At 48.5% G+C, this 27,352-nt stretch overlaps 1 protein-coding gene across 1 annotated transcript in view; it reads left to right on the plus strand.

Moving 5' to 3' along the window:
• Nucleotides 1-27,352, plus strand: part of XXYLT1 (xyloside xylosyltransferase 1) — a 182,412-nt gene that overhangs the window by 31,667 nt on the left and 123,393 nt on the right. The window contains exon 2 of the mRNA XM_022569195.2: nucleotides 953-1,100. Coding sequence (XP_022424903.1) covers nucleotides 953-1,100 — 148 coding nt within the window. The remainder of the gene's footprint in view (nucleotides 1-952; nucleotides 1,101-27,352) is intronic.

Genomic DNA, 27,352 nt, shown 5'->3' on the forward strand with positions numbered 1-27,352 from the left:
TTTTAAGTTTTTAAAACGCTTTTCTAAAACACTTTTCTAAGTGTTTTAGAAATTTAAGTGGATCTGAGGATAAAAAGCAAACACTTAAGTGAGTTAAGACAAAAACAGATTTCTGGCCAAAAGCAGAACCTAAAGAAGGAAGAAGCAGACGGGGCAGCTGGCCACTGCAGGGCCTTCAGAGGTGCTTATTCCAACAGTCTGACCACTGATGGCTCTGGGACTGTGGGCTGGGTGGGTGACACCGCGGGCTGGCCCGGGCAGAGTTGAGGGAAAGGGCAGATGTAAGTGACAAAATGGAGCCTACCTGCTTTGGGGACTTCTCGGGCACCACCCACACCTGTCTTTTCTCCTGCGGGCAGGGCCACTGTGAGCGTAGGCTAGCCAGATGGGGCCTCGCACGGCCCCTCCTTTCACTGTTGGCGCCCTGTTCAGGCAGGTTCTTGGCCCTGGAGCCTGGGTGGTGGCGGCCGAGCAGCTCATGGCCGTTTCGCAGGCTCATCCTGTCCTGTTAGCCACCAGGGAAGAGGGAGGTGGAAGGTCATCAGCAGATGTCTGTGAGCGTTGAAGACTGGGTGCGTTTATTGAGCACCTCTTGCGTGCAGTGGAGCGTGCTTTAACCTGGATTCCAGTCACTGGGCACAGAGCTTCCTCCAGGGTGGCCCAGTTTGAAGTTCAGAAGCTGTTCCCATTCCCATTCAGGCTCGCAGTCCTCTTCCACTACACCCCACGTGCCTGCCTGCACACGCTCACACTCGGCATCCCCGTCCCCATAGCCAGCCTCTGCAGACTCCTCACTCCTCCCCGTTTTGTTAGCTCTTAGGGATTCCAAGTCCTATGCTCGTGGGCCCCCTGCTCGTGGGCCCTGGAGAGGTCTGCCCCCTCCTCAGACGGCGCGTGTGCCAGGTGCCCGGGTAGGGTACTCACTTCCGCCATTTCCCGTGCCCTTCTGCAGGTTGTCTTCCATGACGTCGGTGTGCTGACGGACAGACTCTTCCCCGTCGTGGAGGCCATGCAGAAGCACTTCAGTGCCGGCTCCGGGACCTACTACAGCGACTCCATCTTCTTCCTTTCAGTGGCCATGCATCAGATCATGCCCAAAGGTAACCTGAGCTGCGGGGCAGTAGCCCCTGGGGTGTGGCTTTGCATCTGTTTTCCTGGCCCCAATACTGCTGGTGTCCCGTATCAGAGAGAAGAGCTCCACTCCAACACGAGGAAGAGGGCAAGGGGGCCAGCCAAGCCCTCTGTGTGCAGAGTTTCCTGCACAGAGACTTCATGGCAGGGCCCTGGGCTGCACAGCTCCTGGAGTCCATTCACAAGTTCACGGTGTGAGTTGTGCAGTGTGGAGTCCCTGGATCAGGGCATCTGGGCTCCAGCTCGGATTCTGCTCCTTATACGCAGCCCCCTCTGGGACTCAGTTTGCTTATCTGTAAAATGGCAGGTTGGACTAGATAACCCTCCATCCCAGTCTGTGATCCTGCTTTTTCTGGTTTGAACCTGTACTTATCTGACTTTAAAATATCAAATCTATAGATGTTAGAGGTGCAAATTATGACTTAGTAATAAGACTTTTTCTGAAACGCTGATGCATGATTAAAGTATTTTCTGGGCTTTAGTCCCTTCAGGGCAGAAGAGATGTGATTGTCTGATCTGTGGTAGGTTGGCCTTGTGTGGAAGTGCTGGCAGGTTATCCTTGGACTAGAAGACTTGAAGGGGGTGAGGGTCTTATTCATGGGGTATTCCAGACTTCTGGGTTCATTTCCTCCGAATTGCCCATGATTGATTCTGCAGTGCTGGGTATTGCCCCCAGCCCCCGTTTCTGGCTGTGGTGAACCATGAGCTGAGCATTTTAGGGGTGACGAGGGGAGTTCTGGGGTCTTGGGGTAGCAGCTATCCAAACTGTGACTAGTTGAGTTTTCTGCGGCTCCCAGACCAGGCGGGACCCGACAGCTGAGGGGACAGCCTGGCCGCTTGGTGGAGGCCCGCTGCTCCAGCCCAGCAGCCTAGGGTGGGAGAGGAGTCGGGAGCGTCACCGTTTAATTCCTGGTGAAGCAGGAACCCAGGAGTCAGAGGATGAGGCTGGGCTCCTGCTGGCAGGTTGTCGTAGCACAGGAAGATCTAGCCCACCGTTCTGGCTGGGGCTTTGTCTCCGTAGGGCAAGTTCCTGCACCACAGAGGCCTCTGATTGTTCTCTTAGCTGTAAGGCAAGAGCTCAGGGAGCTTCAGTGAGCTCAGGTCTGAAGGAGATGGGGGACAAACTCACCTAAAGGGCACGGGGAGGAGAGCTGGCATTTGTGATTCTGTGAGGAGACCAGGTGCAGCTCGGTCAGCTCCCCAAGTCCGCCCCCCGCCCACGCCGTAGCCGTGGAGTCACACGTGAGAGCTGGCCAAGGAGTTGAGTGATGAGCAGTTATTTCTCTCCCCTCAGGTGGGCAGGTGTGATCTCTCTGGGCAGGCCCTGTGCAGGTGCCGTGGGCCTCTCAGACTGGAGGAACGTGTGGCTCCTCCTCTCCTGGATTCCAGGGGAGAAGACAAACGTGGGTGCTGGTTCCAGCTGTCCCTCTAACCCCTGTGTGTCTTTGCTGAGGCCTCAGTTTCCCCACCTAGAAATGAGGAGTCTGAACTAGTGAAGAGTCCAGGGTTACGGGAATCTCCTATGGGATTCTGTAGTTCTGGGGAGAGAAGGAAGAGGGGTTCTACCCTTTCCCTGCCTCTCTCTCCCATCCCTACCTCACTCCTAGCAGTCCATCTTGATCGCTCTGTAGATCAGGCTTGGGAGCAGGATTCTATTTGGGCAAAAGGTTTCGTGGTTAAACTTGCACTTTGAAATGTCTTGACTAGATGGGCCTTAGGGGCCTGCCCAGTCCTGTTGTCTTGCATGCACAATTGGCCTTGAATGAAGCTCTGTGACAGAAGAACTGGCAAAGGACTGGGAGATCTGGGAGGAGGCGTGCCTGACCTTCCTTTCCCTCTTTCTCCCTCCTTTCCTCATGTAGGTCTCTGCCCATCATGTGCTAAACTCTAGGCCAGGTTTTGCTTTGGGGCACCCAGAGGGAGAGGGTTGTCAGGACAGAGAAGATACTTCTGCCTCACAGCCCTGGCATGGACCAGGCTGTGAACTGTAAGTGCAGTTGACAAGAGTTAGGGACCCAGCTCGCTGCCCCTCTGCCTCGCTCACTCTGCCCTGCCCCAGAGCCTGGCCTTGCCCCCAGGGCCATGTCTTTGGAGAAGAGGCTTTGCCTGGAGCTTTGCTGTCCATGCAGTAGATCAGATCATAGGTGTCCCTCCAGGTGATCTGTGGGCTCTGAGGGCCCGATATCAGGGGGTGGGGAAGGAGCTGTGTGAGACGTGCCGACCCAAACACGGGCTCTTTTCTTGGGTTCTTTAGGCAAATGATTCACTGCCAGAGGTTCATTTTTACATCTACTCAAAGTCCACTTCCTAAGAAGCACGTTATTAGGAGTTAACTAAACTTTGATAATCATAAAATAAAACGCACGGTCCTGGATCTCCCCTCGGAGTTTGGGTGTTTCCACCGAGCAGTCTGGCTGCTGCACAACACTTGGCAGTGTTGCAAAGCTCCTACCAGGCAGATCTTTTGGAATTCTTGCAATTTTCGGAAGGATGCTTTGTTTTCAGCACCATTAGTGCTGTCTTGAGTGTGTCATGGCTCTTTATTGCTGCCTTTTTTGTATTCATTGTTTTCAATCATAGAAATTGCTGTTGTTTTGTGCTTTTTTTTCCTAAATTAATTAATTTATTTGTTTTTATTTTTGGCTGTGTTGGGTCTTCGTTGCTGCATGCGGGCTTTCTCTAGTTGTGGCGAGCGGGGGCTACTCTTTGTTGCAGTGCGCGGGCTTCTCATTGCAGTGGCTGCTCTTGTTGTAGAGCATGGGCTCCAGGCGCATGGGCTTCAGCAGTTGCAGCATGCGGGCTCAGTAGTTGTGGCTCGCGGGCTCTAGAGCGCGGGCTCAGTAGTTGTGGCACGTGGGCTTAATTGCCCCACGGCATGTGGGATCTTCCCGGATCAGGGCTCAAACCTGTGTCCCCTGAATTGGCAGGCAGATTCTTAACCACTGCGCCACCAGGGAAGCCCCTGTTTTGTGCTTTGTTGATCGTTTTGTTCTTGTGTAATTGCTGCATTCTTGCTATTTTGGTTTATCTTGTTTCTTTCACAGTGTTCTTTTTCCTCTGGGAAAGTGAGAATGGGATGTGGGTGGATCATAAACCCTTGGTCTTGCCCAGGAGAGCTGGGTCAGAAAAGCTTGTGTCCTCCTGAGTCATGTCTCAGGAGGTCCTGTCAGGTGTTTGCCCCCAAACTCCAGGCTGTTTATTTCTGTGCATTGAAGCCTCTTTTCCCCTCCCCTTTCTGAAGCATAAGTGTTACCCTTCTGTACTCAAACTGCCGTTACAGTACGTTTACTTACTTTTCTATTTTTAAAGTAACAGTCATTCATAAAAAAATCTGAAAACTACATTAAAATAGAAAAAAAGTTATCCCTTTATTACTACATAAATAGCATTACTGTTAATTCTCTGATTATCTTCTAATATCTTCCCAGCACGTAGCTTTTTTAAAATTTAGGCAAAGTAGGATTTATACTATATATTTAAAGCATTTTGAGAGTCTTTTTTATATAGCAGCCTATGAAATCGAACCTTCATTTCAGCTTCAGCTCAAAAATGAAAGAAGTAGTACAAGTAGATCTGTATTATGACTTTTTCAGTTAATGTCACTCATCACCGTTTTCTGTGTAATCACAGTGTTTGAAAATTTTTTGAATGATTCCATTGAGTAGATGAACCTTAGTTCATCTTATCATTTCTGTGTTCTTAGCTACCTAGACGCTTTCTGTTTTTTCCTACAATCATCAATTACACTGTGATGAATACCCTCATGCATAAAGATTGTTTTCTTTACTTAGGGTTATTTCCCTAGGCTAGTTCCCCTCAGGTGGAATTCGTGGGCCAAAGGTGAGCCTTACAGAGCCAGCCTGTGTCAACTGCCCCAGCCCCACTGTCTCAGCCTGCACGTGCCAGGTTCTGTACGGTTTGCTAAGCCCGTTGATGTCTGGCCTCTCAGGGGGACCTGAGGCAGCCATAGTCGAGCTTCAGCTGCTGTCCCCACATGACAGGAGAGGAAGCTAGGAGCTGAGGGCAGGCCACTTCTCCGAGTTCTAGGGTGAGCTGGGCCTCCCCGCAGGTTCCTGAGGCCTTGACCAACTGCGCTCGTTCTGACGGCGAGACCTGCGTGCCAGCCTCTCATACCCGCGCAGCCCCTTGACGCTTCCAAAGCGTGGCCTCCTCTCCTCTTCTGGGCCCCTCGCTGCAGCCCTGCGGAGGGGGCCTGGCTGGGCTGGGTGGGCGATGGTTAACCCCTTGTGTTTTGCACACGAAGGGGACTGTCCCCTTCGGCTCAGACCACATCCTCAGAGACGAATGAAGGGGCCTTGCTGGTGGAACGCACTGGCTCTGATTTTAGTCAGACCTATTTTTTCCTTCCATTGCTTGTTGGCAGAGCCACGTGTGGCTGGCTGGCCCTGCCTCTCACACTTGCCTGCCCACGTACCCTACCCAGACACGCAGCCTCTCTCTCTCCTCACTCACACCCACAGGGCTTTTATCTCCTGTCAGTGGTGTTGGGTTTGTCGCAACTGGAAGCATTATGCAATGGAAAAGAAAATATTTTTTTCCCAACTGGAGCTGGAGGGTGCAAAGAGCAGCTTTCCTCTCCTTGTCACACGGCTCCAAGGAGCTGTTGGCCCCGGCTTAGAGACACGGACCATAAAAACAGCCCTTACCCAGATTGAGCCACGATGCCTGGTCCATGGTTGAGGTGGGGATCCCCTGGGCAGGGAAGGCAGGTGCCCAGAGAGTCAGCAGTGGGTAGGGTTGGCCACAGGCCCTGGGAGACTTTTTTGGAAGGCTCTCCTGTCCTGTGGTCAACCCTTTGCCAATAGACATCCTTTGCCAAGGGTCTGATGTTTGCACGACGTGGTGCTGGGCACTCCGGGTGTCCCAGAGATGTTTGCTGGGTTGCCACTTGGTGGGCTCCTCATGGTGGGATGGGTGGCATGGTCCAACAATCAGGCAGCACGTCATGAAGACCACCGGGGAGATCCACACCGTGCTGAGCATTCAGGAGAGGATGAGTACCAGGCATTTGGCAGGAAGTAGGAGGACTTCATAGGGGAGGTGGTACTTGAGGTAGGCTTTGAAGGGTGGGTAAGATGTCATTGTGGAAACAGGTAGTGAGCAGTTCAGGCAGGTGGAAAGAGTGTGGTGAGTGTTTGGGAGACAGCACACCACCTCTTTTGACAAACGCATTAGGGCACGTGTTGGGAAGCAGTGATGGAAGAGATGGGCGAAGGAGGTTTGTACGTGTATGGGGGCTTGGATGCCAGGCGGGGGGCTTGCTCCGAACACAGGGGACAGAGCCTTTGTGAACATTCCGGCAGGGAGGAACTTGACCAGATCCATGCTTTACGATGGGTCTAAGGCTGGGGGTGGATTACCGGGGGAGCTGTTGGTGTCCAGCTGCATATCTTTTCTGGGTGTCCATTGGCTGGACAGGCTGTGAGAGACCCACAGGTGGACTCCCTGGCCTCAAGCAGCAATCTGGAGTGTGTGTGTATGTGCATGTGCACATGTGTACCAAGCATGTCACATCCAGAAGGTGAACTGCAGTGCCGGGTGAGACCTGACAGGCGTCCCAGCTTTTGCACTGCCTCCCTCTTTCCATGAGAGGGGCTGCAGATGTTGTTATACTGGCTGCTGTGGGAGCAGTTACAAACTAACTTCAGCTTTTAGCAACTCTGTGGGTTAGAACAAAAGGAAGTGAAGAGTTTATGAGAGTAGGCAGAGCAGACAGTCTTCCACTCTGAGCTCATAAACCCCTATAAAACCAAGGCAGATATTTCTGCCATGGAACCTCTTGCCCAGCCAGTCCTTTGCAAGTGCTAACTAAACTTGGTGTGAATTAGCCTCCAGTCTGATTGCTTTCCTCTGACACTGAATGGAGATAGATGACCCAAGGGAATGGGATGAATATGACAAATGAGGTTGAGGGAAAGGTGGAAGGAAGGAGGAGAAAATGATTTTGGAGCCTGGTGCTCTCCTGGGGTCTTTTGGAGATAGGCTCAGGCATGTCTTGAGAAACCCCTGAGTCTAGGCAGAGGGAGGTTGGGAGGAAGGAGGCCAACTGCCTGATTAGACCTTGATGAGGTCTCAGTCCTGGAAAGGTCGAGGAGACCCTCCTCTCCTCTTCTAGTACTTTCCTTCCTACACCCCATGAGTCTGGCTCCTGGGCCCTGGAACCCAGGCCTGGGCCATAGAGCTTGGCTTTAGCTGTGTATCTACTTGGCTTCTGTAGGCTAGCCTGGGCACCTGACCATTTTTACCCTGGTGTCTGTTGAGGTAGGGGTATAGAAACTTCCAAGCGAAAACTTCTGGCTTCTTGATGAGCCTTGGGCAAAACCGGCTCCATGGGAGATGGGCGTTTATAGACCTTGGGCCCCAGTGGAGCCTGGGCAGCTGCCCGCTCTGGTTTGTGCACGTTATAGGGTCATGTTTCCAGGAGCCTTGTGTTTCTGTTGGTTTCCCGGCCTGCAGTTGAGGACTGAAGTTCTGTACAATCCTGTGTCTACACAGAGGAGGGGTGGGTTCGAGTGTCGCAGCCTCTCCTGACTTGGCCTGTGGTCAGGGCATTCCGAGAATTAATGAGATGATGCCTCCGATAGCCCTCAGTACTGTGCCTGGCACGTGGTGAGTGCCCAGTAATTGAGGCAGTATGAGACGTGCCTGCAAACACAGCACTGAAGGGTGTGGGGCTGGAGTTATTCTCAGACTTAGGCCACCCACTTTTGCCTTTTGGAAAGAGCCTCTGATATGGGAGAAGGAGATTTTCTGGATGATTCTGGGCAAGTCATGTGACCTCTTGTCTCCCAGGTGAGGATTGCCATCCCTGACCTGCCTTCCCCTCAGGGTTACTGTGAGCTGGAAATAGAGTAATGCAGCTTAAAATGCTTCTCCCCGCCACCTCCCAAGACCAGCTCCCAGAATCGGAGTACTTGAAATCTGTGCAATCATAGCACATTATTATTACCAACACGGTCAACCCCATCCTGCTCATGCTTCCTAAGGAGATTTGTGAGTAAAAAGATCAGGCAGGGGCTTCCCTGGTGGCGCAGTGGTTGAGAGTCCGCCTGCCGATGCAGGAGACACGGGTTCGTGCCCCGGTCCGGGAAGATCCCACATGCTGCGGAGCGACTGGGCCCGTGAGCCATGGCCGCTGAGCCTGCGCGTCCGGAGCCTGTGCTCCGCAACGGGAGAGGCCACAATAGTGAGAGGCCTGTGTACCGCCAAAAAAAAAAAAAAATGTCAGGCAAATGCAAAATGTTGTAAACTCCCTGAAAATGTAGGACTTGGGCCCTGAGTGTCCTCTGCCCCAGAGTCACATTCTTGAAGACACATGTGATGCTTGCTGTTGTAGAACAGAATGAAAAGGCAACTGGTGATGAGTAGAGGGTGGCTCAGTCCTGCTCCCATCACCCTTTCTCCTGGCATCATGGGTGCCATCACCCCTGAGCATCCTTCTTTCAGCGATCTGTCCCTGGGGCCTTGGTGTCCTGAGGCCAGAGGCAGACGATTGGACTCTTATGAGGACATTCTTGGATCTACTTTGGGTTGGTGGCGCTGGATGGAAAAAGCTGGTGTGAATCTCAGGTAATTCGTGCACGGGTGTATCTCAGCCCAGGTTTACAGGCCCACGTGAGAAAGAATGGAGTCAGGGCTAGGAAGCCTGCAGGCTGGAGATAAAACCAAAATGGGAAAATCCACACGGGCAGCTCTCATTCATTCATTCCTGCTTTGAAACACTGAATCAGTGTGCAGTCTTTTGCAGAAAGCCTTTAAAATTCCATCTTCTTTTTTTCTTTTTTCCTTAGGTGAAATTTGACAAATGTAGTAAAAGCTATATCCAGTGTGGACTTCTTTGTTCTGTGCTTTTTGTGCTTTTACTCACTACCGTTGGGGGTCATTAATATTCTCCACTGTTGTCTCATAGCAGTTTTATAAACAGAGAAGGTTTTTAAGGCTGGGTTTTGGAACTTTATAATTTCGCTCAGTTAGAACCCAAATCAGGAAGCTAGTCTATAACCAATGTTTAATCATCCCTCAGTGAGGCAGACATGTGTCTGGTAGGAGGGGTCCTGTAGCAGGATGTACATACATTCTGGAACCTGGGGTACAGTGGAGAAGGGGTGGGGATTCTGGGGGTGGCCTCTTCTCTGCCCCTACCCCATCAGGCTCAGTATCGGAAGAAAGCAGAAGCAAGGGGCCCCCTAAACTCATTGATGCTGTTTTAACTGGTTTGTCATTTCCTGAAATCCTTAATGGGAAAGGCGGCAGCTGTACCCACAGTTAGTCCCACGGCCTCTGCTTACTCCAGGGATGAAGGGACCTGAGGGGTGGTTTAGTGTGGATGTGGAATTGGCTGTGGTGAGGGGGGCTCTCTCTGTTCCCTGATTGCTCTCCAGAGGACAGTGATGTAGACTGGCTTGAGGACCCTGTTTACTAGTGGGCACGGTCACTGCATAAGAGGTCTCATGCATGAGTGTGGCTTCCCTTCTCTCTGGAGTTTTCTGCTGGCTCCAGAGACAGGAGACGTGGTGGGAACAGGGCTGCCTCAGCATGGCGGGGTGGGGAGCACCGTTGCCCTCTCTCTCCCGCACCCCTCAGGCTTACCTGTGCGGGAGGAGAGTGAGGTCCTGCTGAGACCTTGGGCCTCAGCCACGTTCTCCAGCCTGGTTTGCCAGGGAGTCCTGCATCGCAGCCCAGCTGATAACAAGGTGGTACTTGACGTTCCCACCCGCCATGACTGCTGGGGTGCCTAGATGTCTCAGAAGCCTCCTCAGGAGGGCTCACTGGGCTTCTCCGAGTTCTCTGGTCAAGATAACGTCTCGGACTGCCTACCCCCCTCCTGACCCCTAACAGAGGCTCTGGGTGAACAGCCTCGCTTCTCCGTACCGCTGACTCTTTGTTTAGAAAACGGGGATAAATGACTGTACAGACGTCATAGGGTTGGACGGGGACTGAGATGGCGTCTGCAGAGTCATAGTCCCTGGGACTAATAACATATGTCACTAGTGCCTCTCCTCTTGGAGGGTCCGGTGCATAGCAGCACATCAAAAGCTCTGGTAAGTGCTGAAGTTGAAAAAAAACAAAAAAGTTTAACTTAAGTTTCACCCAGTATTTCTCAATGTAACTTATCACAGAACCCCTTTCTGAGGAATCCTTATTCACATTCTGAGGCAGGGCTGTTTCACGGGACTCACTTTAAGAAATGCTGCCCTCGAACTAGAGTAGTAAACACACCACACTGGCGTAGCTCTCTCTGGGGGGTGGGCAAGCGGTGCAGGACGCCTCAGCCCGCAGGGAAAGGCACTTCCTGTCAGACTTTCCTCTTCTCCCTGCAGCGCAGCCCGGGGAGCCTCCGGCTGGGCATGGCACTTTAATTACTCGCTTCTTTGTTGCTTATACCACAACTACTTCCTGAGCAGGTCTGAAGTAGCTTTGGGGCTGCCCAAAGTCTGCCTCAGACCTAGAAGCGTGAGGAAAACTTTCTCTGGATCACGAAACGTGGTGGGGCCATGGGGAGCAGAGTCGTTTAGAAGGAGGGCGATGTAAGTCTGGTGCCCCTCCGCAAGCAGGGCACCCTTTGTGGCAGTGACGAGCTGGTTTCAGAGCACGGTGACCCAGAGGGCGGCCGTGCCATCTCGAAACGGACCCTTGAGGGAACCGGACCTGCGCACTGGAGAAGACTTGCTGGCTTCTTTTTCTTTATTGAAGTAGAGTCGATTCACGATGTTGTGTTAGTTTCTGCTGTACAGCAAAGTGATTCACTTATACACATATATACATATTCTTTTTTATATTTTTTTTCCATTATGGTTTATCACAGGATATTGAATATAGTTCCCTGTGCTAGACAGTAGGTCCTTGTTTATTCATTCTATATATAATACTTTGCTTCTGCTGACCCCAAACTCCCCCTCCATCCCTCCCGCTTGGCAACCATAAGTCTGTTCTCTAAGTCTGTGAAGACTCGATGCCTTCTGAAGGGCCGTCCTGGGAAAGAGGAAGCCGGCCCGTTCTGTGTGGCCCTGAAGGCCACCCCAGGTACAGCTGACTGCAATTTCTAACTCTGTTGCCATCTTTCTGTGAGCCCCGTGGGCAAGGCCTTTCCCTGGCCAGGGGGCAGGTCCTCACAGCCTGAGGGGTTGGATAAAATCCAGAGTGTAGACTGGCCACTTACGGCTAGGGACCACAATGTGTTTGGCCGTTTTAGCATCCTTGCAGGGGCTTTCAGTGGCATCGTAGCTGGAAACCAGCCGTTCTAGCCTCACTGCTCTTGGTTCCCTGTCTTTATGTTGCCTATGATGCCTGTGGGTTGAAGTCCTGTTTAAGGGTCTGCCGGTCAGCTCCACTCCGCTCCTCTCCTCCTGAGCTCTGCTTTGTTCATCCTCCTGCAGCCGCACCAGCTTCCCTGCCCCCTCTGCCTGGACCAGCCTCCCCAGGGATCCTCAGGGCTTTGCTCCCTCACCTCCTTCAGATCTTTGTCCAGTTGTCACCTCCTTGGTGAGGCATCCCTGAGCCATCCTGTGTTAACAGTGTACTCACCCCCTGTGGAGCACCCTGCTGTGACCCCTACATGGCTTTATTTCTCTTCATGCTGTGACCCCTACATGGCTTTATTTCTCTTCATCGTCCTTATCCCATCTGACAGAGAATGTATTCTACGTTCTTCTTTGATCGTCTGTCTCCCATACCCAAATGTAGGTTCCATGAGGGCAGGGAGTCTTATGTGTTTTGTTCATTGCTCTGCTCCGGGTGCCTAGAATAATACCACGCACATAGTGGGCATTCAGGAAATCTCTGTCAAGTGAATTAAATGAATACGTTTCTGTTAGCCATGTATCTTTTTTTTAAAAATTAATTAATTATTTAGTTTTGGCTGCGTTGGGTCTTCGTTGCTGTGCGCGGGCTTTCTCTAGTTGTGGCGAGCGAGGGCTGTTCTTCGTTGCGGTGCGCGGGCTTCTTACTGTGGTGGTTTTTCTTGTGGAGCACGGGCTCTAGGTGCGCAGGCTCAGTAGTTGTGGCGCACGGGCTTAGTTGCTCCGCGGCATGTGGGATCTTCCCGGGCCAGGGCTCGAACCCGTGTCCCCTGCATCGGCAGGTGGATTCTTAACCACTGCGCCACCAGGGAAGCCCCTAAGCGTGTACCTTGAATTAGCCTATTTTGTGGGTCACCTTCGTATGACAGAGCCGACTCACGGCCTCAGCACATTTTCTTAAGCCCGTTTGGAACTGCCTGGGGATGAAGTCCAGCAGCTTCTGATAAATTGCAGAGAAACTGGATGTTCTTTGTGAGTTAGTCACAACCACGAGCTTGGGTTTTCTGGACGACCACTTCTTGATGGGTCCCCTCAAGCCTTGAGGAAGCACGGTGGGTCCTGATTGCCTGCTGCAGCCTCTGATGCCCTGACTGCCAGTGTTCAGCGTGGCACGAGGGGCAGGAGTTCTCCTGTGGAAGAAAGCAAAAGGAAAAACAGATACTCAGGGGCTTGCCTGGGTGAAAACATCTGAGTAAATACTGAACAAAGGTTATGAACATGTGTCCAGTGGTTGCAGTGAAAACCGTTTTCTGGCAGCTCCTATGGAACAAATTTGAGGCATTTCAGTCTTATTCTGAAAGGGGACGACTGAGCAGATTTCTCATAAAATGCTAAAAGTAATAAGGTGACACAGACTACTTTCTATTAACTTAATGCCAGGGGCTCTTTGCAAGCTAATGAAGACAGTTGCCAAATTGAACAGTAATACCTTCCATTTTGGTCCCCCCGTTAGATTCTGCCTTTTGACTTTTCAGGATCCTCTTTTAAATTCTTGGCTACCAGTCAAAGGTATCAGCCAACCTTTATTGATGGCAAGAGGTTAAGCAGCGTTTATTCTCGGCAACTTATCACCTGTGAAGGGGCGGCTATCTCTTGCCATACACTGGGCGCTGAGTGGGTGCAGCTGCCCTGCCCTCCGGGTGCTCGCCTTCTGGTTGGGAGAGAGCCCAAGTGAGTGGGTGCTCGCAGAGCCAGAGGTTGGAGGTCAGCAGCCCTGGGGCTGGTCTGGGGAGATGGTGTCGGATTATTTGCATGGAGGATGGACCAGATACCATCAGTTCTGCCAGCGTGCAGAGGGGATGCTTCGTTGAGGAGGATGAGGTGGGTTTCTGCCAGGCCTTGAAGGCTGCGGGGGTGAGGGTGAGGGAGGAGAAGGGCAGGTATTCTGGGCGAGGGTGGTGCTGGGCCGCCTGCCTCTCAGCCTGGGTGGAGGCCATCGTGCTCTAGGGATGCTGTCTCTTCAGGTGGCAGCAGATCCCAAATCCATCAGTCCAGCGTGTTCAGCAAGCACCTCTGGGGTTGACATTAATTACATTAACGAGCATCTTCTCCTTGTCCCTGTCTTTGTGCATCGTCCCCTGGCAGGAGAAGACTCTTTCTCTACGCAAGCCGTGTGTGTAATTGCTGATGACCGGGTCCTCTTGGTTAAGCATCTTGGAATGAATCTCAGGCCTGCTCTTCCTTCCTTTTCCCCACCCACTTACTCTGGCTCCGGACGTCCTTTGGAATGTGCCTGGCTGTGCCTGGGCCTCCAGAGAGAGAGAGCGCTGCAGGGATTGAAGCCTCGCTGCCCCTGTTAGCCGCCTTACCCACTCCCTTCAGCAGAGTTTCTGGCTGCTCCCCATAGCCATGCTGTTTTCCAGCCCGAGTGGCTGCCTGAAATAGTTTGTGGTCAAACGTGCACTCGGCTTTCCTACTTCCTGGCCTTGCTCAGCTCTTCCTTTGGCGCGTAATGCCTCCCCACATAACCCCCCAGTCACCGCGCTGCCTAGCAGAAGGGCTTCCAGAGGGCAGGCTCTGCAAGCACGCAGGGTGTCCACAGGGCAGCCTCTGGACCTGGACCTTTGGGGGGTGAAAACCTCTTGAGAGTCCTAAGTCAAGCGGATGGGACATGACGTGAGCCTGAACTTTTTTGTAAAATCTGAAAGCCCTTGGTGGATGGGTGGGGATGATTCCCATCACATGTGGGTAAGAACTCTCAGCAGGCAAGGGATTCCACTGAGTGAGTAGAATCAGCCACGTGGGTGTGGAATTCTGATGATAAAATACTGTTTTAGAGTTGCTTGTTGCTCAGGGAGCTATCACAGTAGCTCTAAAGGTGGCCTTAAACCTTGGCTTTGTGGCTTCTGTCCCTCACACCAGCTTCTTGCCTTACTTTAGGACTGACTTCTTTTATTTTTATTATTATTATTATTATTTTTTTGCGGTATGTGGGCCTCTCACTGTTGTGGCCTCTCCCGCTGCGGAGCACAGGCTCCGGACGCGCAGGCTCAGCGGCCATGGCTCACGGGCCCAGCCGCTCCACGGCATATGGGATCCTCCTGGACCGGGGCACGAACCCGCATCCCCTGCATTGGCATGTGGACTCTCAACCACTGCGCCACCAGGGAAGCCCTATACTGCTTTTTTAAAACGTGTTTTTTTCTGTTCCCACAGAACTGAAGCTTGCGTGGGGCTTTGGTTTGTTATAACTTCCCCACAACAGGCATCATCTCTTGGTAGTTTCCATTTCAGAGCCTGAAAGAGAATCTTCTGGCCAGCCTGCAGGCCATGAATTGTTGACATTTTTTGTCATTGATCCAGTCAGCTGGGACCAGCGCAGGTGGGCCTATGTAGTCCCAAACCCAGCCACCCCTTCAGCAAGAGTGTGAGAGGGGACAGGTGTGTGATTGCTGCTCTCAAGACACAGAGCAGCTGTCTGAGGTGGCCCTGGCGGGGAGGGGAAGGGAAAAGGCGTGCATCAGATGTGGGTCTTGCCCTCATGACTTTTCTAGTGAAGGAATTTAAAATTCCTGTCATACAGAGGCATGGACTTTGGGGGGTGTCGTAGGCAGCCTCTAAGCTGCCTCCCACTGATCCCCACCTCCTGGTGTTCATGCCCTTCACTTGAGTGTGAGCTGGACTTACTGACTCCTAGTGTGTAGAATATGGCAAAGATTCTGAGGTCATGTTACTACAGACTGTGGCCTCCATCTTGGAGATCTTTTTTCTCTCTGAGCCCTTGTCCTGGAGGAAGCCAGCTGCCATGTTATGAGCTGCCCTGTGGAGTGGCCCGCATGATAAGGAATTGAGGTCTCTGGCCAGCAGCCCAGAGGACCTGAGGCCCACCAACAGCCACATGAGTGAACTCTGAGATGGTTGCAGCCTGTGCATCTACTAAGCTGTGGCTGAGGTGTCTCAAGAGCTGTGAGATCATAAATGTTTGCCGTTTTCAGCCGCAGAGTTTGGGATTAGCCTGTTACGCGGCAACAGGTAACTCATCAGGGGGTGTAAGCACAGAGCTGTGAGAGGATAAAGGAGGGTGCATCTTTGGCCAAGGAATTTGGGCAAGGCTTTGAGAAGAATGTGGCATTTGGGCGTGGCCTGCCTTTTCTCGCTGGAGTGGCCTCTTGTACAGGGTGGGCCATCTGTACATACAGAGGGCAGGGAGGGCTGATCTGGCCATTTTCCAAGGTGGATCAGATGAACACATGGTTTTTCTGTTGCGTGGCCTCTGAGAACGTCTGTATCTTCTGTTGAAGAAGGGCAGGATAGGCTTGAGCCTCCCGCTCAGCCTGACACGTGGCATCTCTGATGAAGGTTGGGTCTCCTGGGCCCCTGGGGCCTCCATGATTGCGTTGCCGGGCTGCTTAGTGCCCGGCCCTGAGTAGAGAGCCACAGCTCTGAGCTCACAGCGTAGCTGGGTGCCTCTGACATCTATTTCTCTTTCTTACTGATGGTGTGGCCTTAGGCAAGGCAGTGAGTGTCCTCTCTGGGACTTTTCCTGCACCTTTTATTATGAAAAATTCAAATATATACAAAAGTAGAATAACATAATGAACCCTCTCATACCCATCACCCAGCTTCAATAGTTATCAACTCATGGCCTATCTTATTTCATCTCTACTCCCACCCACTGCCTTCTCCCTCAACCCTGGGTTATTTCAAAGCACACACCAGATATCATATTATTTTATTCTTAAATACTTTGATAAGTGTCTCTGACAGATAAGTACCTTTTTTTTAACATAAACACAGTATCTTTATTACATTTAACAAAATTAACAATTCCTTATTACCGTCTAATATCCAAGCAGTGTTCACATTCTTCAGTTGTCTTAGAAATGTGTTTTTATAGGGTTGTTCAAATCGGGATTCAGACAAGGGCTACATGTCTCTTAAGTCTTCCTCTCTCTCTTTTTGTAAATTAAACTTTTAAATTTGAGATATTTGTAGATGAATATGTGTTGTAAGAAAGAATATAGAGATCCTTTACCAACTTTCACCCAGTGGTACCATCTTGCAAGACTACAGTACATGACAACTACGATACTGACATTGACGTAGTCAAGATACAGAGCATTCCGTCATCACAAGGCTCCTTCTTCATGTTGCCCTTTTAGAGCCACATCCACTCCTCACACTCCCCACCCCACCCCTGGCAAGCACTCATCTGTTTTCCATTTTCTATACTTTTGTCATTTCAAGAATGCTATATAAATGGAATCATAAAGTATGTAACCTTTTAAGACTGACTTTTTTTTCACTCAACATAATTCTCTGGAGACTCTTTCAAGTTGTTACGTGTATCAAAATCCATTCCTTTTTATTGCTGAGTAGAATTCAGTAGTATAGATATGCCCCAGTGTGTTTCACCATTCACACATTTAAGGACATCTGGGTTGTTTGCAGTTTGGGGTTATTATGAAAAAAGCTGCTAGGACATTTGCATACAGGTTTTTGTGTGAACATGAATTGTTATTTCTCTGGAATAAATGCCTGAAAGAACAGTAGCTTGGTCTTAGAGTGGTTCCATGCTTCGTTTTATAAGAAATTGCCAGGCTTTTCCAGAGTGGCCGTACCATTTTACATGCCTACCAGCAATGTGTGAGTGTTGCTTGAGTCTTAGTCTATAGGTCTTCTCTCCTTCTTCCCCTCTTTTCTGCCCTACCAACTTGCCATAGAAACCGTGTCCTGATTGTCTTGGATGATTGAGATGATACATGTGAAACTGCTTTATAAACTCTCCCTAACTGAGATTATTGGTGCTTCTCTTTTGTGGGATATCTGAAAATGGCATCACGGCACCTTCGGGAAGTACGGTAGATGCTTCCTGACGATCCGCGCCTGCGTTTCCCAGCCTGGCTAGGTTCTGCAGGGCAGCTGGATCACCAGGGTAGCCGTACATCAAGCATGTTTGGTACAGCTTGGTTTTTCAAGAACATGCCGGGTGGGGTGGGAATGAGATACTCAGGTTGCCTGAGTGACCCATGAGACTGTAGTCCCCGCCCACCACCCTGCCTGTTAGGATGGGTCGTCCAGTCATCTTTCATCTTTCTTGACCTGGCTGGCAGTTCTGCTGACCGGAAGGTGGAGATGCCAGCGTGTGAGTGTATATGTATGCGCACGCTGCCCTTTTAGCCACAGGTTCGCACCACATTTGCTCAAGGTGATGACAGTTTTCTAGAACACTGTGTGCAGCAAATTCCAAGTTCTATTAGAAATTAAAATGTGAGGCTTCTCAAAGCACTTTCCTCGTCTCCTCCCTTGTGCTGTGTCTGCCACACATGTAACTTCCTCAGGGTCGTAATCCTCCCCCATCACTTGCTGAGCTGTTGACCGATGTCCCTGATGTTAGTGGCAGCTTCTGTTCCAGGGGCTGACCTGACTAAATGTCCCAGGTTCCTGGGTGACTTCAGACAAGAAGCACAGCAGTTACCTGGCCTCCAGCCCCTTCAGCATCAAGAATGACAGCCCCAGCGTTCCGCAGCGGGGGGCTGTGAAGAATCGGTAATAGATTTATGGAAAAACACTGCACAGAGGAATTGTGTTGAAGAGACACTAACAGCAGAGAGGATGGTTTTGTCAGGCTGTTTGCACCTTACTTTTTTTTTTTTTTAATAGGGTAACTCTGTGGGTCTCTGTGAGGTTTTTCAAGACAGGGTATTAATTAATTAATTTATTTTTGCTGTGTTTGGTCTTTGTTTCTGTGCGAGGGCTTTCTCTAGTTGTGGCAAGCAGGGGCCACTCTTCATCTCTGGGTAGCAAGCTTGGAGGACCTGAGGGCCCAGGGGCACACTGTTTATCACACAGTCCCTTTCACACGCGTCTTGCTTTCTATAACACTTTTGTTAACACCTGCTGTGGACTAGGTGGCCTGTGAGAAGTGCTGAGATGCAGCCTGCATGGCTCTTGGTCCCGCAAAGCCTACAGGCTCCTTAGGGGGAGACCCCATTCCCAGTTGTTCCCTCGCAGCTGCCCTCCCCTTCTCCATATTCTTGCTGCCATCTCCTTGGGTCAGATCCTTGTTGTACAATGTTACAGTGATGATAGATGCCATGATTTAGAGAAGCCTCACCTTGTGCCAGGCATGTGCTGAGTGCCTTACTACATTGTATTATCTCCCATTAGCTCAGAGGGAGGTACAGTTCCCTACTTTACAGGTGAGAAAACTGGGCCCAGAGGGATCAGGTAAATTGTCCCAAGACACCGCACTGATGGGAGAGCTGGACAGAACATGGACTGCCTGACTCCAGGGCCTGCTTTTTACAACTAAAAGGGGGTCTGGATGATCCATAAACCTGGCAGGACCTTAGTTGAACGTTGCCCTGGCCACCTACTTTCTCACAAATAACTTTCAAGAACGACAAACAGTGCCCAGCTCAAAAGAACCAAACACAAAGAAAATAAGGTACAATGAGTGAGAACCAGCAAAAACAAGAAACAGCAGAAGTAGACCCTTTAAGACTTCAGATGTTGGAATTATCAGATTCGGATCATAAAAAATGTATACTAACCGTGTTTAAAGAAACAAAAGACAAGCCTGAGAATACCTGAAGGGAACTTTAAAAAAATGACCTAACATATTTGAAAAACAACCAAATAGAACTTCTGGAAATAAAGAATACAGTAGTCAAAACAAAAAGTTATGGGTGGTCAATTAGAAAAATCTTTAAAATGCAGATTTTTAAAGGTAACCAGTACACAGATTCCTTGGTTCCCTCTTTCCTACCCCAATTCTACTGCCCTCCTCAAGGGTGAGCACTGTAAATAGATTGTATGTTTCATTTTAAGCCTTTTTCTATGGCTTATGAACACACATATGTCAACAGACAACAAAAGAGGGTTATTTTTTTGCGGGGGGGGTAGGAGTTAATTAATTAATTAATTTTTGCTGTGTTGGATCTTCATTTCTGTGCGTAGGGCTTTCTCTAGTTGTGGCAAGCGGGGGCCACTCTTCATCACGGTGTGCGGGCCTCTCACTAGCGCAGCCTCTCTGGTTGCAGAGCACAGGCTCCAGACGCGCAGGCTCAGCAGTTGTGGCTCACAGGCCCAGTTGCTCCGCGGCATGTGGGATCCTCCCAGACCAGGGCTCGAACCCGTGTCCCCTGCATTAGCAGGCAGATTCTCAACCACTGCGCCACCAGGGAAGCCCCAAAAGAGGTTTTTTTAAATATAAACAAGATGTGCTTTTTTCCCCCATTTAATAATATGATAGATGTCTAGATACCGATGCATATAGATTTACTACATTGATGAAACTCATTTTAAATTTTTGTTGTCTTATTTTCAAGCACCGCCACGTGGTAGAAAATACAGAAAACACAGAAGGGTATACAGAGAAAATAAGTCTTCTTACCCTCATTCCTGCCACCAAGTTCTCAACTCCCTGGAAATGTTCTGCACCTTATTTCTTTTTCACTTAATGTCTTGTTGATATTTTCAAATCAGTGCTTTTAGGGGTGCCTCATTCTTTTTATAGCTACAGAGTATTTTATTTTTAAAAGTTTATTTTTTTGAAGTAGAGTTGATTTACAATGTTGTGTTAATTTCTTCTGTACAGCAGAGAGATTCAGTTATACATGTATATACATTCTTTTTCATATTTTTTCTCATGGTTTATCACAGGATATTGAATATAATTCCCTGTGCTATACAGTAGGACCTTGTTGTTTATCCATTCTATATATAACAGTTTGCATCTGCTAATCCCAAACTCCCAGTCCATCCCTCCCCCACCCTACAGAGTTTTATTGTATGGAATTTAATTTACTTAACTAGTCCCTTGTTGATGTACCTTTAGATCATTTCCAAATTTTATAATTAAAAACAATGCTGCAGTTACTACCTTGTTCACCAGTGATTTTACACATATGTAGGATTTTGTTGCATGAATCCTTAAAAGTGAAATTGCTGAGTCAAAGGTGTGTGCATTTAAAATTTTGATAGATGTTGCCACATGGCCCTCCATCATGTTTATATCAGTTTCTAAATCCACCAGCATGAATGAGATTGTCTGTTTCTCCATACCCAGCTCAGAATGTTAAGCAAACTATTTGATCTTTGCCAATTTTATAGGTGAAAAATTGTATCTAATGGAATATTAATTTCTCTTGCTCTTATTTTGAGTGAAATTGGATCTCCTTGAATATGGTAAGAACCACTGCATTTACTTTTCTTGGAACTATTTATATGCTTAGCCCATTTTTCTGTTGAGTTGTTGACTTTTTCTTACTGATTTCAAGGAGCTCTTTATTTATTAAGGAAATTAGGGTTTTTTTCTTTGTCCCTGATATACATTGAAAATTTTTTTTTTATAGTTCGTTACCTTTTTTTTTTTTTTTTGCGGTACGCGGGCCTCTCACTGCTGTGGCCTCTCCCATTGCGGAGCACAGGCTCCGGATGCGCAGGCTCAGCAGCCATGGCTCACGGGCCCAGCCACTCTGCAGCATGTGAGATCTTCCCGGACCGGGGCACGAACCCGTGTCCCCTGCATCGGCAGGTGGACTCTCAACCAATGCGCCACCAGGGAAGCCCAGTTCGTTACCTTTTGACTCTTTTTTCTCCCATGAAGTCTAAAAATAATTGTGTTCTCAGATGTGTCAGTCCTTTGTGACTTTTAGATTTCGTGTCCCACCTAGAAAAGTCTTCTTCACTTCAAGATTATAAAAAACATTATTTCATGAGTTCTGATGAAGCAGTCTGTAAATTGTAGTGTTAATAGAGAAGTGAACTATTGTCATCCTTAAGAATTGTTCTGGCCTACTTTCTTCTCTGAATTCATCTAAAGCAACTCTTCTTTCGAGGTGACTCAAGTGAGTGACTCTGGATACAGAAGTTTAGAAGCTAGGGAGCTGATAGCCTGAGGATATCCTTTTAGCTTGGGCTTGTGGACGCCAAATTGACAGTGTTCTCAGGATTCCTAGGTTTTCATCTTTGGGGCTGCCGGTAGACATGTCAGGCTATACATATGGGAGTGTATATATAGAAATGTAAGGGAAGATGGACGGGATGGTGGGCAGTGAAACCACGTGCCCTAAAGCCCATGCCTGTGGTTTCCTCCTCCCAAAACAGGGCTCAGATGGGCGCTGTCACATTAGCTTCTGAGAGTCTCAGTCTTTTGATTGACAGCTTATATTTTAAGACTTATTAAGGTATTCTATCAGGTTACTGCCAATTTTCTTGGCCAGGGACCTAGTTGGTCTCCTTAAGGTTACATTGCAATCTCTGCTCTATTCCATTGTGTGTTGATTTTAGGATTAGTTCTAAACACTTACATTTATTTCTTTTGTTTTCACGTTATTATGTATCTCTATAGCCCTTTGTGCTGACAACTGGAACAGAGTGAGATTCAACACTCCAGAAACTTGTTCCAAGTATGAAATTGGCCTCATCCAATTCCTTTGTACTCTTGGCTCTTAGTCAGCACTCAGTTACCTGTGCGGATGGAGGAGAGGGGCAGAGAGGTGGCGAAGGCCCAAACTCAGAATTAAACAGAATGCCAAGGCTTTGGGTCCCTCTGGGCCTCAGGTTATGATGCCTTTATCCCTTGGCCAGTAAGGTTCTGTGAGCTTTAGATGGTCCCTGGGATGTGTATGGGGCCAGCCAGGATAGGTGTTCTACCTGAGATAGCCCAAAGTGTGACAAGCCAGTGGAGTGAACCCAAGCAAGGGTCCTTGTGGAAGGGAAGCCTGAGACTCCAGTACAGATTCGGAGTCCAGAAGGGCAGAAATGGGATCATCAACAAGGAACAGCACCAAGACAAGTCTTGGGATGAAGTGAGTATAGAATTGGGGAGGAGGATCTGGGATAGTTGATGCTTGCTTTTTTTGGCACATGGTTTGAGAGAGTGTTAGGATGGCTTAAAGGCAGAGGGTTGAGCTGGACTTGCAGAGATAGGTAGCTGTATGGAATGTCTCAGAAGCAGCTGGGTAAAAGTGTGTGCTGGGCTTCCCAGGATATACAGAGTACCTCTCTCTGCAGGAACTGAGGGCCCTTCCCAACAATCCTGACCTCGTCCAGCCAATGATTTGAAAGGCAGTATGTTCGACACCTTTTTCATAGAGGAACCCAGAAGTCGGGTGGCCTTTTATAAGATGCTTGAAGGGATGCTTGTGATCATGCAGGCAAGTTTTTTGGATTGGAGTCACCCAGGGAGTTTTTTTCAAAATACTTTGCCTGGGCTCCAACACTCAGAGATTTTTTTTAAAAAATTGAGGTGATTTTTTTTTTTTTTTTTTTTTTTGCGGTACGTGGGCCTCTCACTGTTGTGGCCTCTCCCGTTGCTGAGCACAGGCTCCGGACGTGCAGGCTCAGCGGCCATGGCTCACGGGCCCAGCCGCTCCACGGCATGTGGGATCTTCCCGGACCGGGGCACGAACCCGTGTCCCCTGCATCGGCAGGTGGACTCTCAACCACTGTGCCACCAGGGAAGCCCAGCATTCCATTTTTGCTGTAAATATCTCAGATAGAAATAGACTGGCTGCTATTGTTTTAAGCTAAAAACTAATTGAGCCATGAAAACTCATTGCCAGTTCAGTAGCAGGAGGTGCAGAAAATAATTGCCTCGATGCATATTGATTTTTTTCAATCCAAGGTGGTTATGCTGTGAGATAATTGACCAACACTGGCTTTTTAAAAATTGACCAACACTCACAAAACAAAGGATTTTCCTTCTGCTAGTTGCTCTGCCTGTCTTGAAACCTGCTACTTTTTTAAAAATTTGCATGAAAAGACAATTAAGGACTTGAAATTATAGTTGATTTAGTCTTATCTCATTCTAATATTATTCATTACATTGGTATTTTAGTTCCTGCAATGCATTTTATAATAATCTCTTTTTCCTGTCTGATGTGACTCTTAAATTTTGTTTTACATAATCTGGGCCCCAACTCTTAGTATAATAGTGAAATTATGAAAAAATTCCAGGCACATTATTTATTCAGATTTCAAAAGAGAAAGCAGGGGCCTCATCCATCCTTCATGTTTGCATCACCGGTCTGACTCATTTGTGTGGTCTCTCCCTCTGTGTGTGATTTTTTCCCCTAAGATGCTTTGCTGAAATATTAAAGGAACAGTTCTCAGACCCCCATGAGCACACCTGTTGCCCCGGGGGAGTATCTGTATATGTCTGGGTTGCTGGTCCTGTGATAATGCTGGAAGGGATGCAGAGGAAGCCAGCGCCCGTGTGTGCTGTCGGGGAATGGGATAGGGTCAGTGGATGAGGTTAGGGAGCACCCAAGGGGATTGCTAGGCCAGTGTTCAGTATCTAGAGCTGTGCTGTCTGAATCAGTAGCCACTGGACACATGTGGCTATTTAAAATTTAATTAAAAGTAAATGAAGTTAAAAATTCAGTTCCTTGTCACACTAGTCATATTTGATGTGCTTAATAGCCAAATGTGATTAGTAGGTACTGCATTGAACAGCACAGATATGGAACATTTCCATCACTGTAGAAATTTCTGTTAGACAGCACTGCTCTAGAGGGCATGGCAACCTACCGGGTGTTTTGAGAGGCCGATGTTTAGGGTACTTTTTGGCCAAGGCCCTTGTACAGGGGATGGGGTTCAGCTTTCTGAAGAAGGGAAGTTGTAGGTGATCTGGGAAAGCAGGCTGTGGCCTTGGGCCGGGAGGAACAGCAGTGCTAGGCAAGGAAACTGAGACAGAATCCCAGACACACACTGGGTCACCTCCAGTGAGGAGGAAAAGGGACTGTGACTTGGAGGTCAGGGCAAGTCTCAGGCTCACTTAAGCACCCTGGATGGCTTACTGAGTCGAAAGCCTGCAGCTGTGGCTGGGATTGCTGAAATCCTGCCCTCCGGAGAGGCTGGGCCTGCCAGGAGGGGCTCAGCTGGGGTGCATGGAAGGCAGGGCTCCCAGTATAGCACTGCCCTGCCCCTCAGAGCTGTTCCAGAGAGCTCTGTGAGCCGAGTTGGTGGGGTGGGCAGAAGGGGGTGCTTTAAGAGCTGAGCAAATGGGACACAAAGGCTTGTCATTCCTGAATCTTTTTCTTTTACAATACACTAGGAGTGGCCTTTCCTCAGGCATCTGAATGGTTCCAAGAACAAAGGAACAAATAAGAAACAGATGGCTTTTTTTTTTTTTTTTAAAGCTAAAAGAGGCTCTATCCAATGGAAGAAATGTGGCCACTTTTCAGTGGGACTCCTTTTAGGAAAAATTCTGGCTGCCCTAGAGCCTCCGGGGAAGGAGTCCATAATGGCCACCCCTGGAGGGCTCAGGATCACCTTCTCAGAGCACTTCAAGGCATGCCTGTCACATTAATAATAAGGACATTGAGGATGATAATAATAATAATGATAATATAGTTGACCCTTGAATAATGCAGAGGTTAGGGGCGCCAACCCTCCAAGCAGTTGAAAATCTGCTATAACTTTATAGTCAGCCCGCCATATCTGTGGTTCCACTTCTGCGGATTCAACCAACCTCAGATCAGGTAGTGCTGTAGTACGTATTTATTGAAAAACTGCATGTAACTGCAATTGCACAGTTCAAACCTGTGTTGTTCAAGGGTAGACTGTAGTGAATATAGACCGAACTTGTTTTATTGCACTTTGCTTTATTGTGCTTCGCAGATGCTGCATTTTTTTTTTTTTTTTGCGGTACGCGGGCCTTTCACTATTGTGGCCTCTCCCGTTGCGGAGCACAGGCTCCAGACGTGCAGGCTCAGTGGCCATGACTCACGGGCCTATCCGCTCTGCGGCATGTGGGATCTTCCTGGACCGGGGCATGAACCCGTGTCCCCTGCATCGGCAGGCGGACTCTCAACCACTGCGCCACCAGGGAAACCCCTTTTTTTTTTTTTTTTTTTTTTTTGCTGTTTTCTGTTTTTTGGTTTTTTACAAATTGAAGGCCTGTGGCAACCCTACATCCTCCAGGTCTACTGGCACCATTTTTCCAACAGCATTTGCTCACTTCATGTCTCTGTGTCACATTTTGCTATGGTGACCTGTGATCAGTGATCTTCCATGTTACTATTGTAGTTGTTTTGGGGGCACCATGAACCGCACCCGTATAAGATGGTGAACTTGATAAATGTTGTATGCATTTTGACTGCTCCACCAACCGTTTCCCTGCCTCTCTCCCTCTCCTTGGGCCTCTCTGTCCCTGAGACAACGATATTGAATTTAGGCCAAATAATAACCCTACAATGGCCTCTATGTGTTCAGGTGAAAGGAAGAGTCACACATTTTACTTTCAATCAAAGCTAGAAATGATTAAATTTAGTGAAGAAGACATGGTGAAAGCCCGGATGGGATGAAAGCTAGGCCTCTTACACCAGTTAGCCAAGTTGTGATTGCAAAGGAAAAGCTCTTAAAGGAAATTGAAAGTGCTGCTCCAGTGAATACAAGAATGATAAGAAAGTGAAACAGCCTTGTTGCTGATATGGAGAAAGTTTTAGTGGTCTGGATAGAAGATCAAATCAGCCACGTATTCCAAGCCAAAGCATAATCCAGAGCAAGGCTCGAACTCTCTTCAGTTCTATAAAGGCTGAGAGAGGTGAGGAAGCTGCAGAAAAGAAGTTTGAAGCTAGCAGAGGTTGGTTCATGAGGTTTTTGGAAAGAAGACATCTCCGTAACATAAAAGTACAAGGTGAAACAGCAAGTGCTGAGGTAGAAGCTGCAGCAAGTTATCCAGAAGATCTAGCTAAGATAACTAATGAAGGTGGGCTATACTAAACAACAGATTTTCCATGTAGATGAAACAGCCTTATATTGGAAGTAGATGCCGTCTAGCACTTTCATAGCTGGAGAGGAGAAATCAATGCCTGGCTTCAAAGCTTCAGAAGCCAGGCTGACTTCCTTGTTAGGGGCTCATGCAGCTGGTGACTTTAAATTGAAGACAATGCTTGTTTAATGTTGAAAATCCTAGGGCCCTTAAGAATTATGCTAAATCTTCTCTGCCTGTGTTCTAGAAATGGAACAACAAAGCCTCAGTGACAGCACATCTGTTTATAACATGGTTTACAGAACATTTTAAGCACACCATTGAGACCTACTCCTCAGACAAAAGGATCCCTTTCAAAATATTGCTGCTGGGCTTCCCTGGTGGTGCAATGGTTGAATCTGCCTGCCAATGCAGGGGACACAGGTTCGAGCCCTGGTCCGGGAAGATCCCACATGATGAAGGGCAACTAAGCCCGTGGGTCACAACTACTGAGCCTGTGCTGTAGAGCCCATGAGCCACAACTACTGAGCCACATGCCTCAACTACTGAAGCCTGCACGCCCAGAGCCTGTGCTCAATAAGAAAAGCCCGCCATGAGAAGACCACACACCGCAATGAAGACCCAACACAGCCAAAAATATAAATAAATAAATATATCTATATATTAAAAAAACATATTACTGCTCCTTGAAAATGCACCTGTTCATCGAAGAACTTTGATGGAGATGTACAATGAGACTAATGTTGTTTTCATGCCTGCTAACACAACATCTGCTCTGTAGCCCATGGATCAGGAGTAATTTTGACCTTCAAGTCTTATTATTTAAGAAAGACTTAAGAGCTTTTGCACAGCAAAGGAAACCATAAACAAGACGAAAAGACAACCCTCAGAATGGGAAAAAATATTTGCAAATGAAGCAACTGACAGAGGTTTAATCTCTAAGATTTACAAGCAGCTCATGCAACTCAATATCAAAAAAAAACAAACAACCCAATCCAAAAATGGGCAGAAGACCTAAATAGACATTTCTCTAAAGAAGATATACAGATTGCTAACAAACACATGAAAGAATGCTCAACATCATTAATCATTAGAGAAATGCAAATCAAAACTACAATGAGGTATCATCTCACACCGGTTCAGAATGGCCATCATCAAAAAATCTACAAACAATAAATGCTGGAGAGAGTGTGGAGAAAAGGGAACCCTCTTGCACTGTTGGTGGGAGTGTAAATTG

This window comes from Delphinapterus leucas, chromosome 4, assembly GCF_059928025.1.
Source record: "Delphinapterus leucas isolate spDelLeu-1000000601 "Yukka" chromosome 4, BTC_Dleu_Yukka2, whole genome shotgun sequence".
In the NCBI taxonomy this organism is placed as follows: Eukaryota; Metazoa; Chordata; class Mammalia; order Artiodactyla; family Monodontidae; genus Delphinapterus; species Delphinapterus leucas.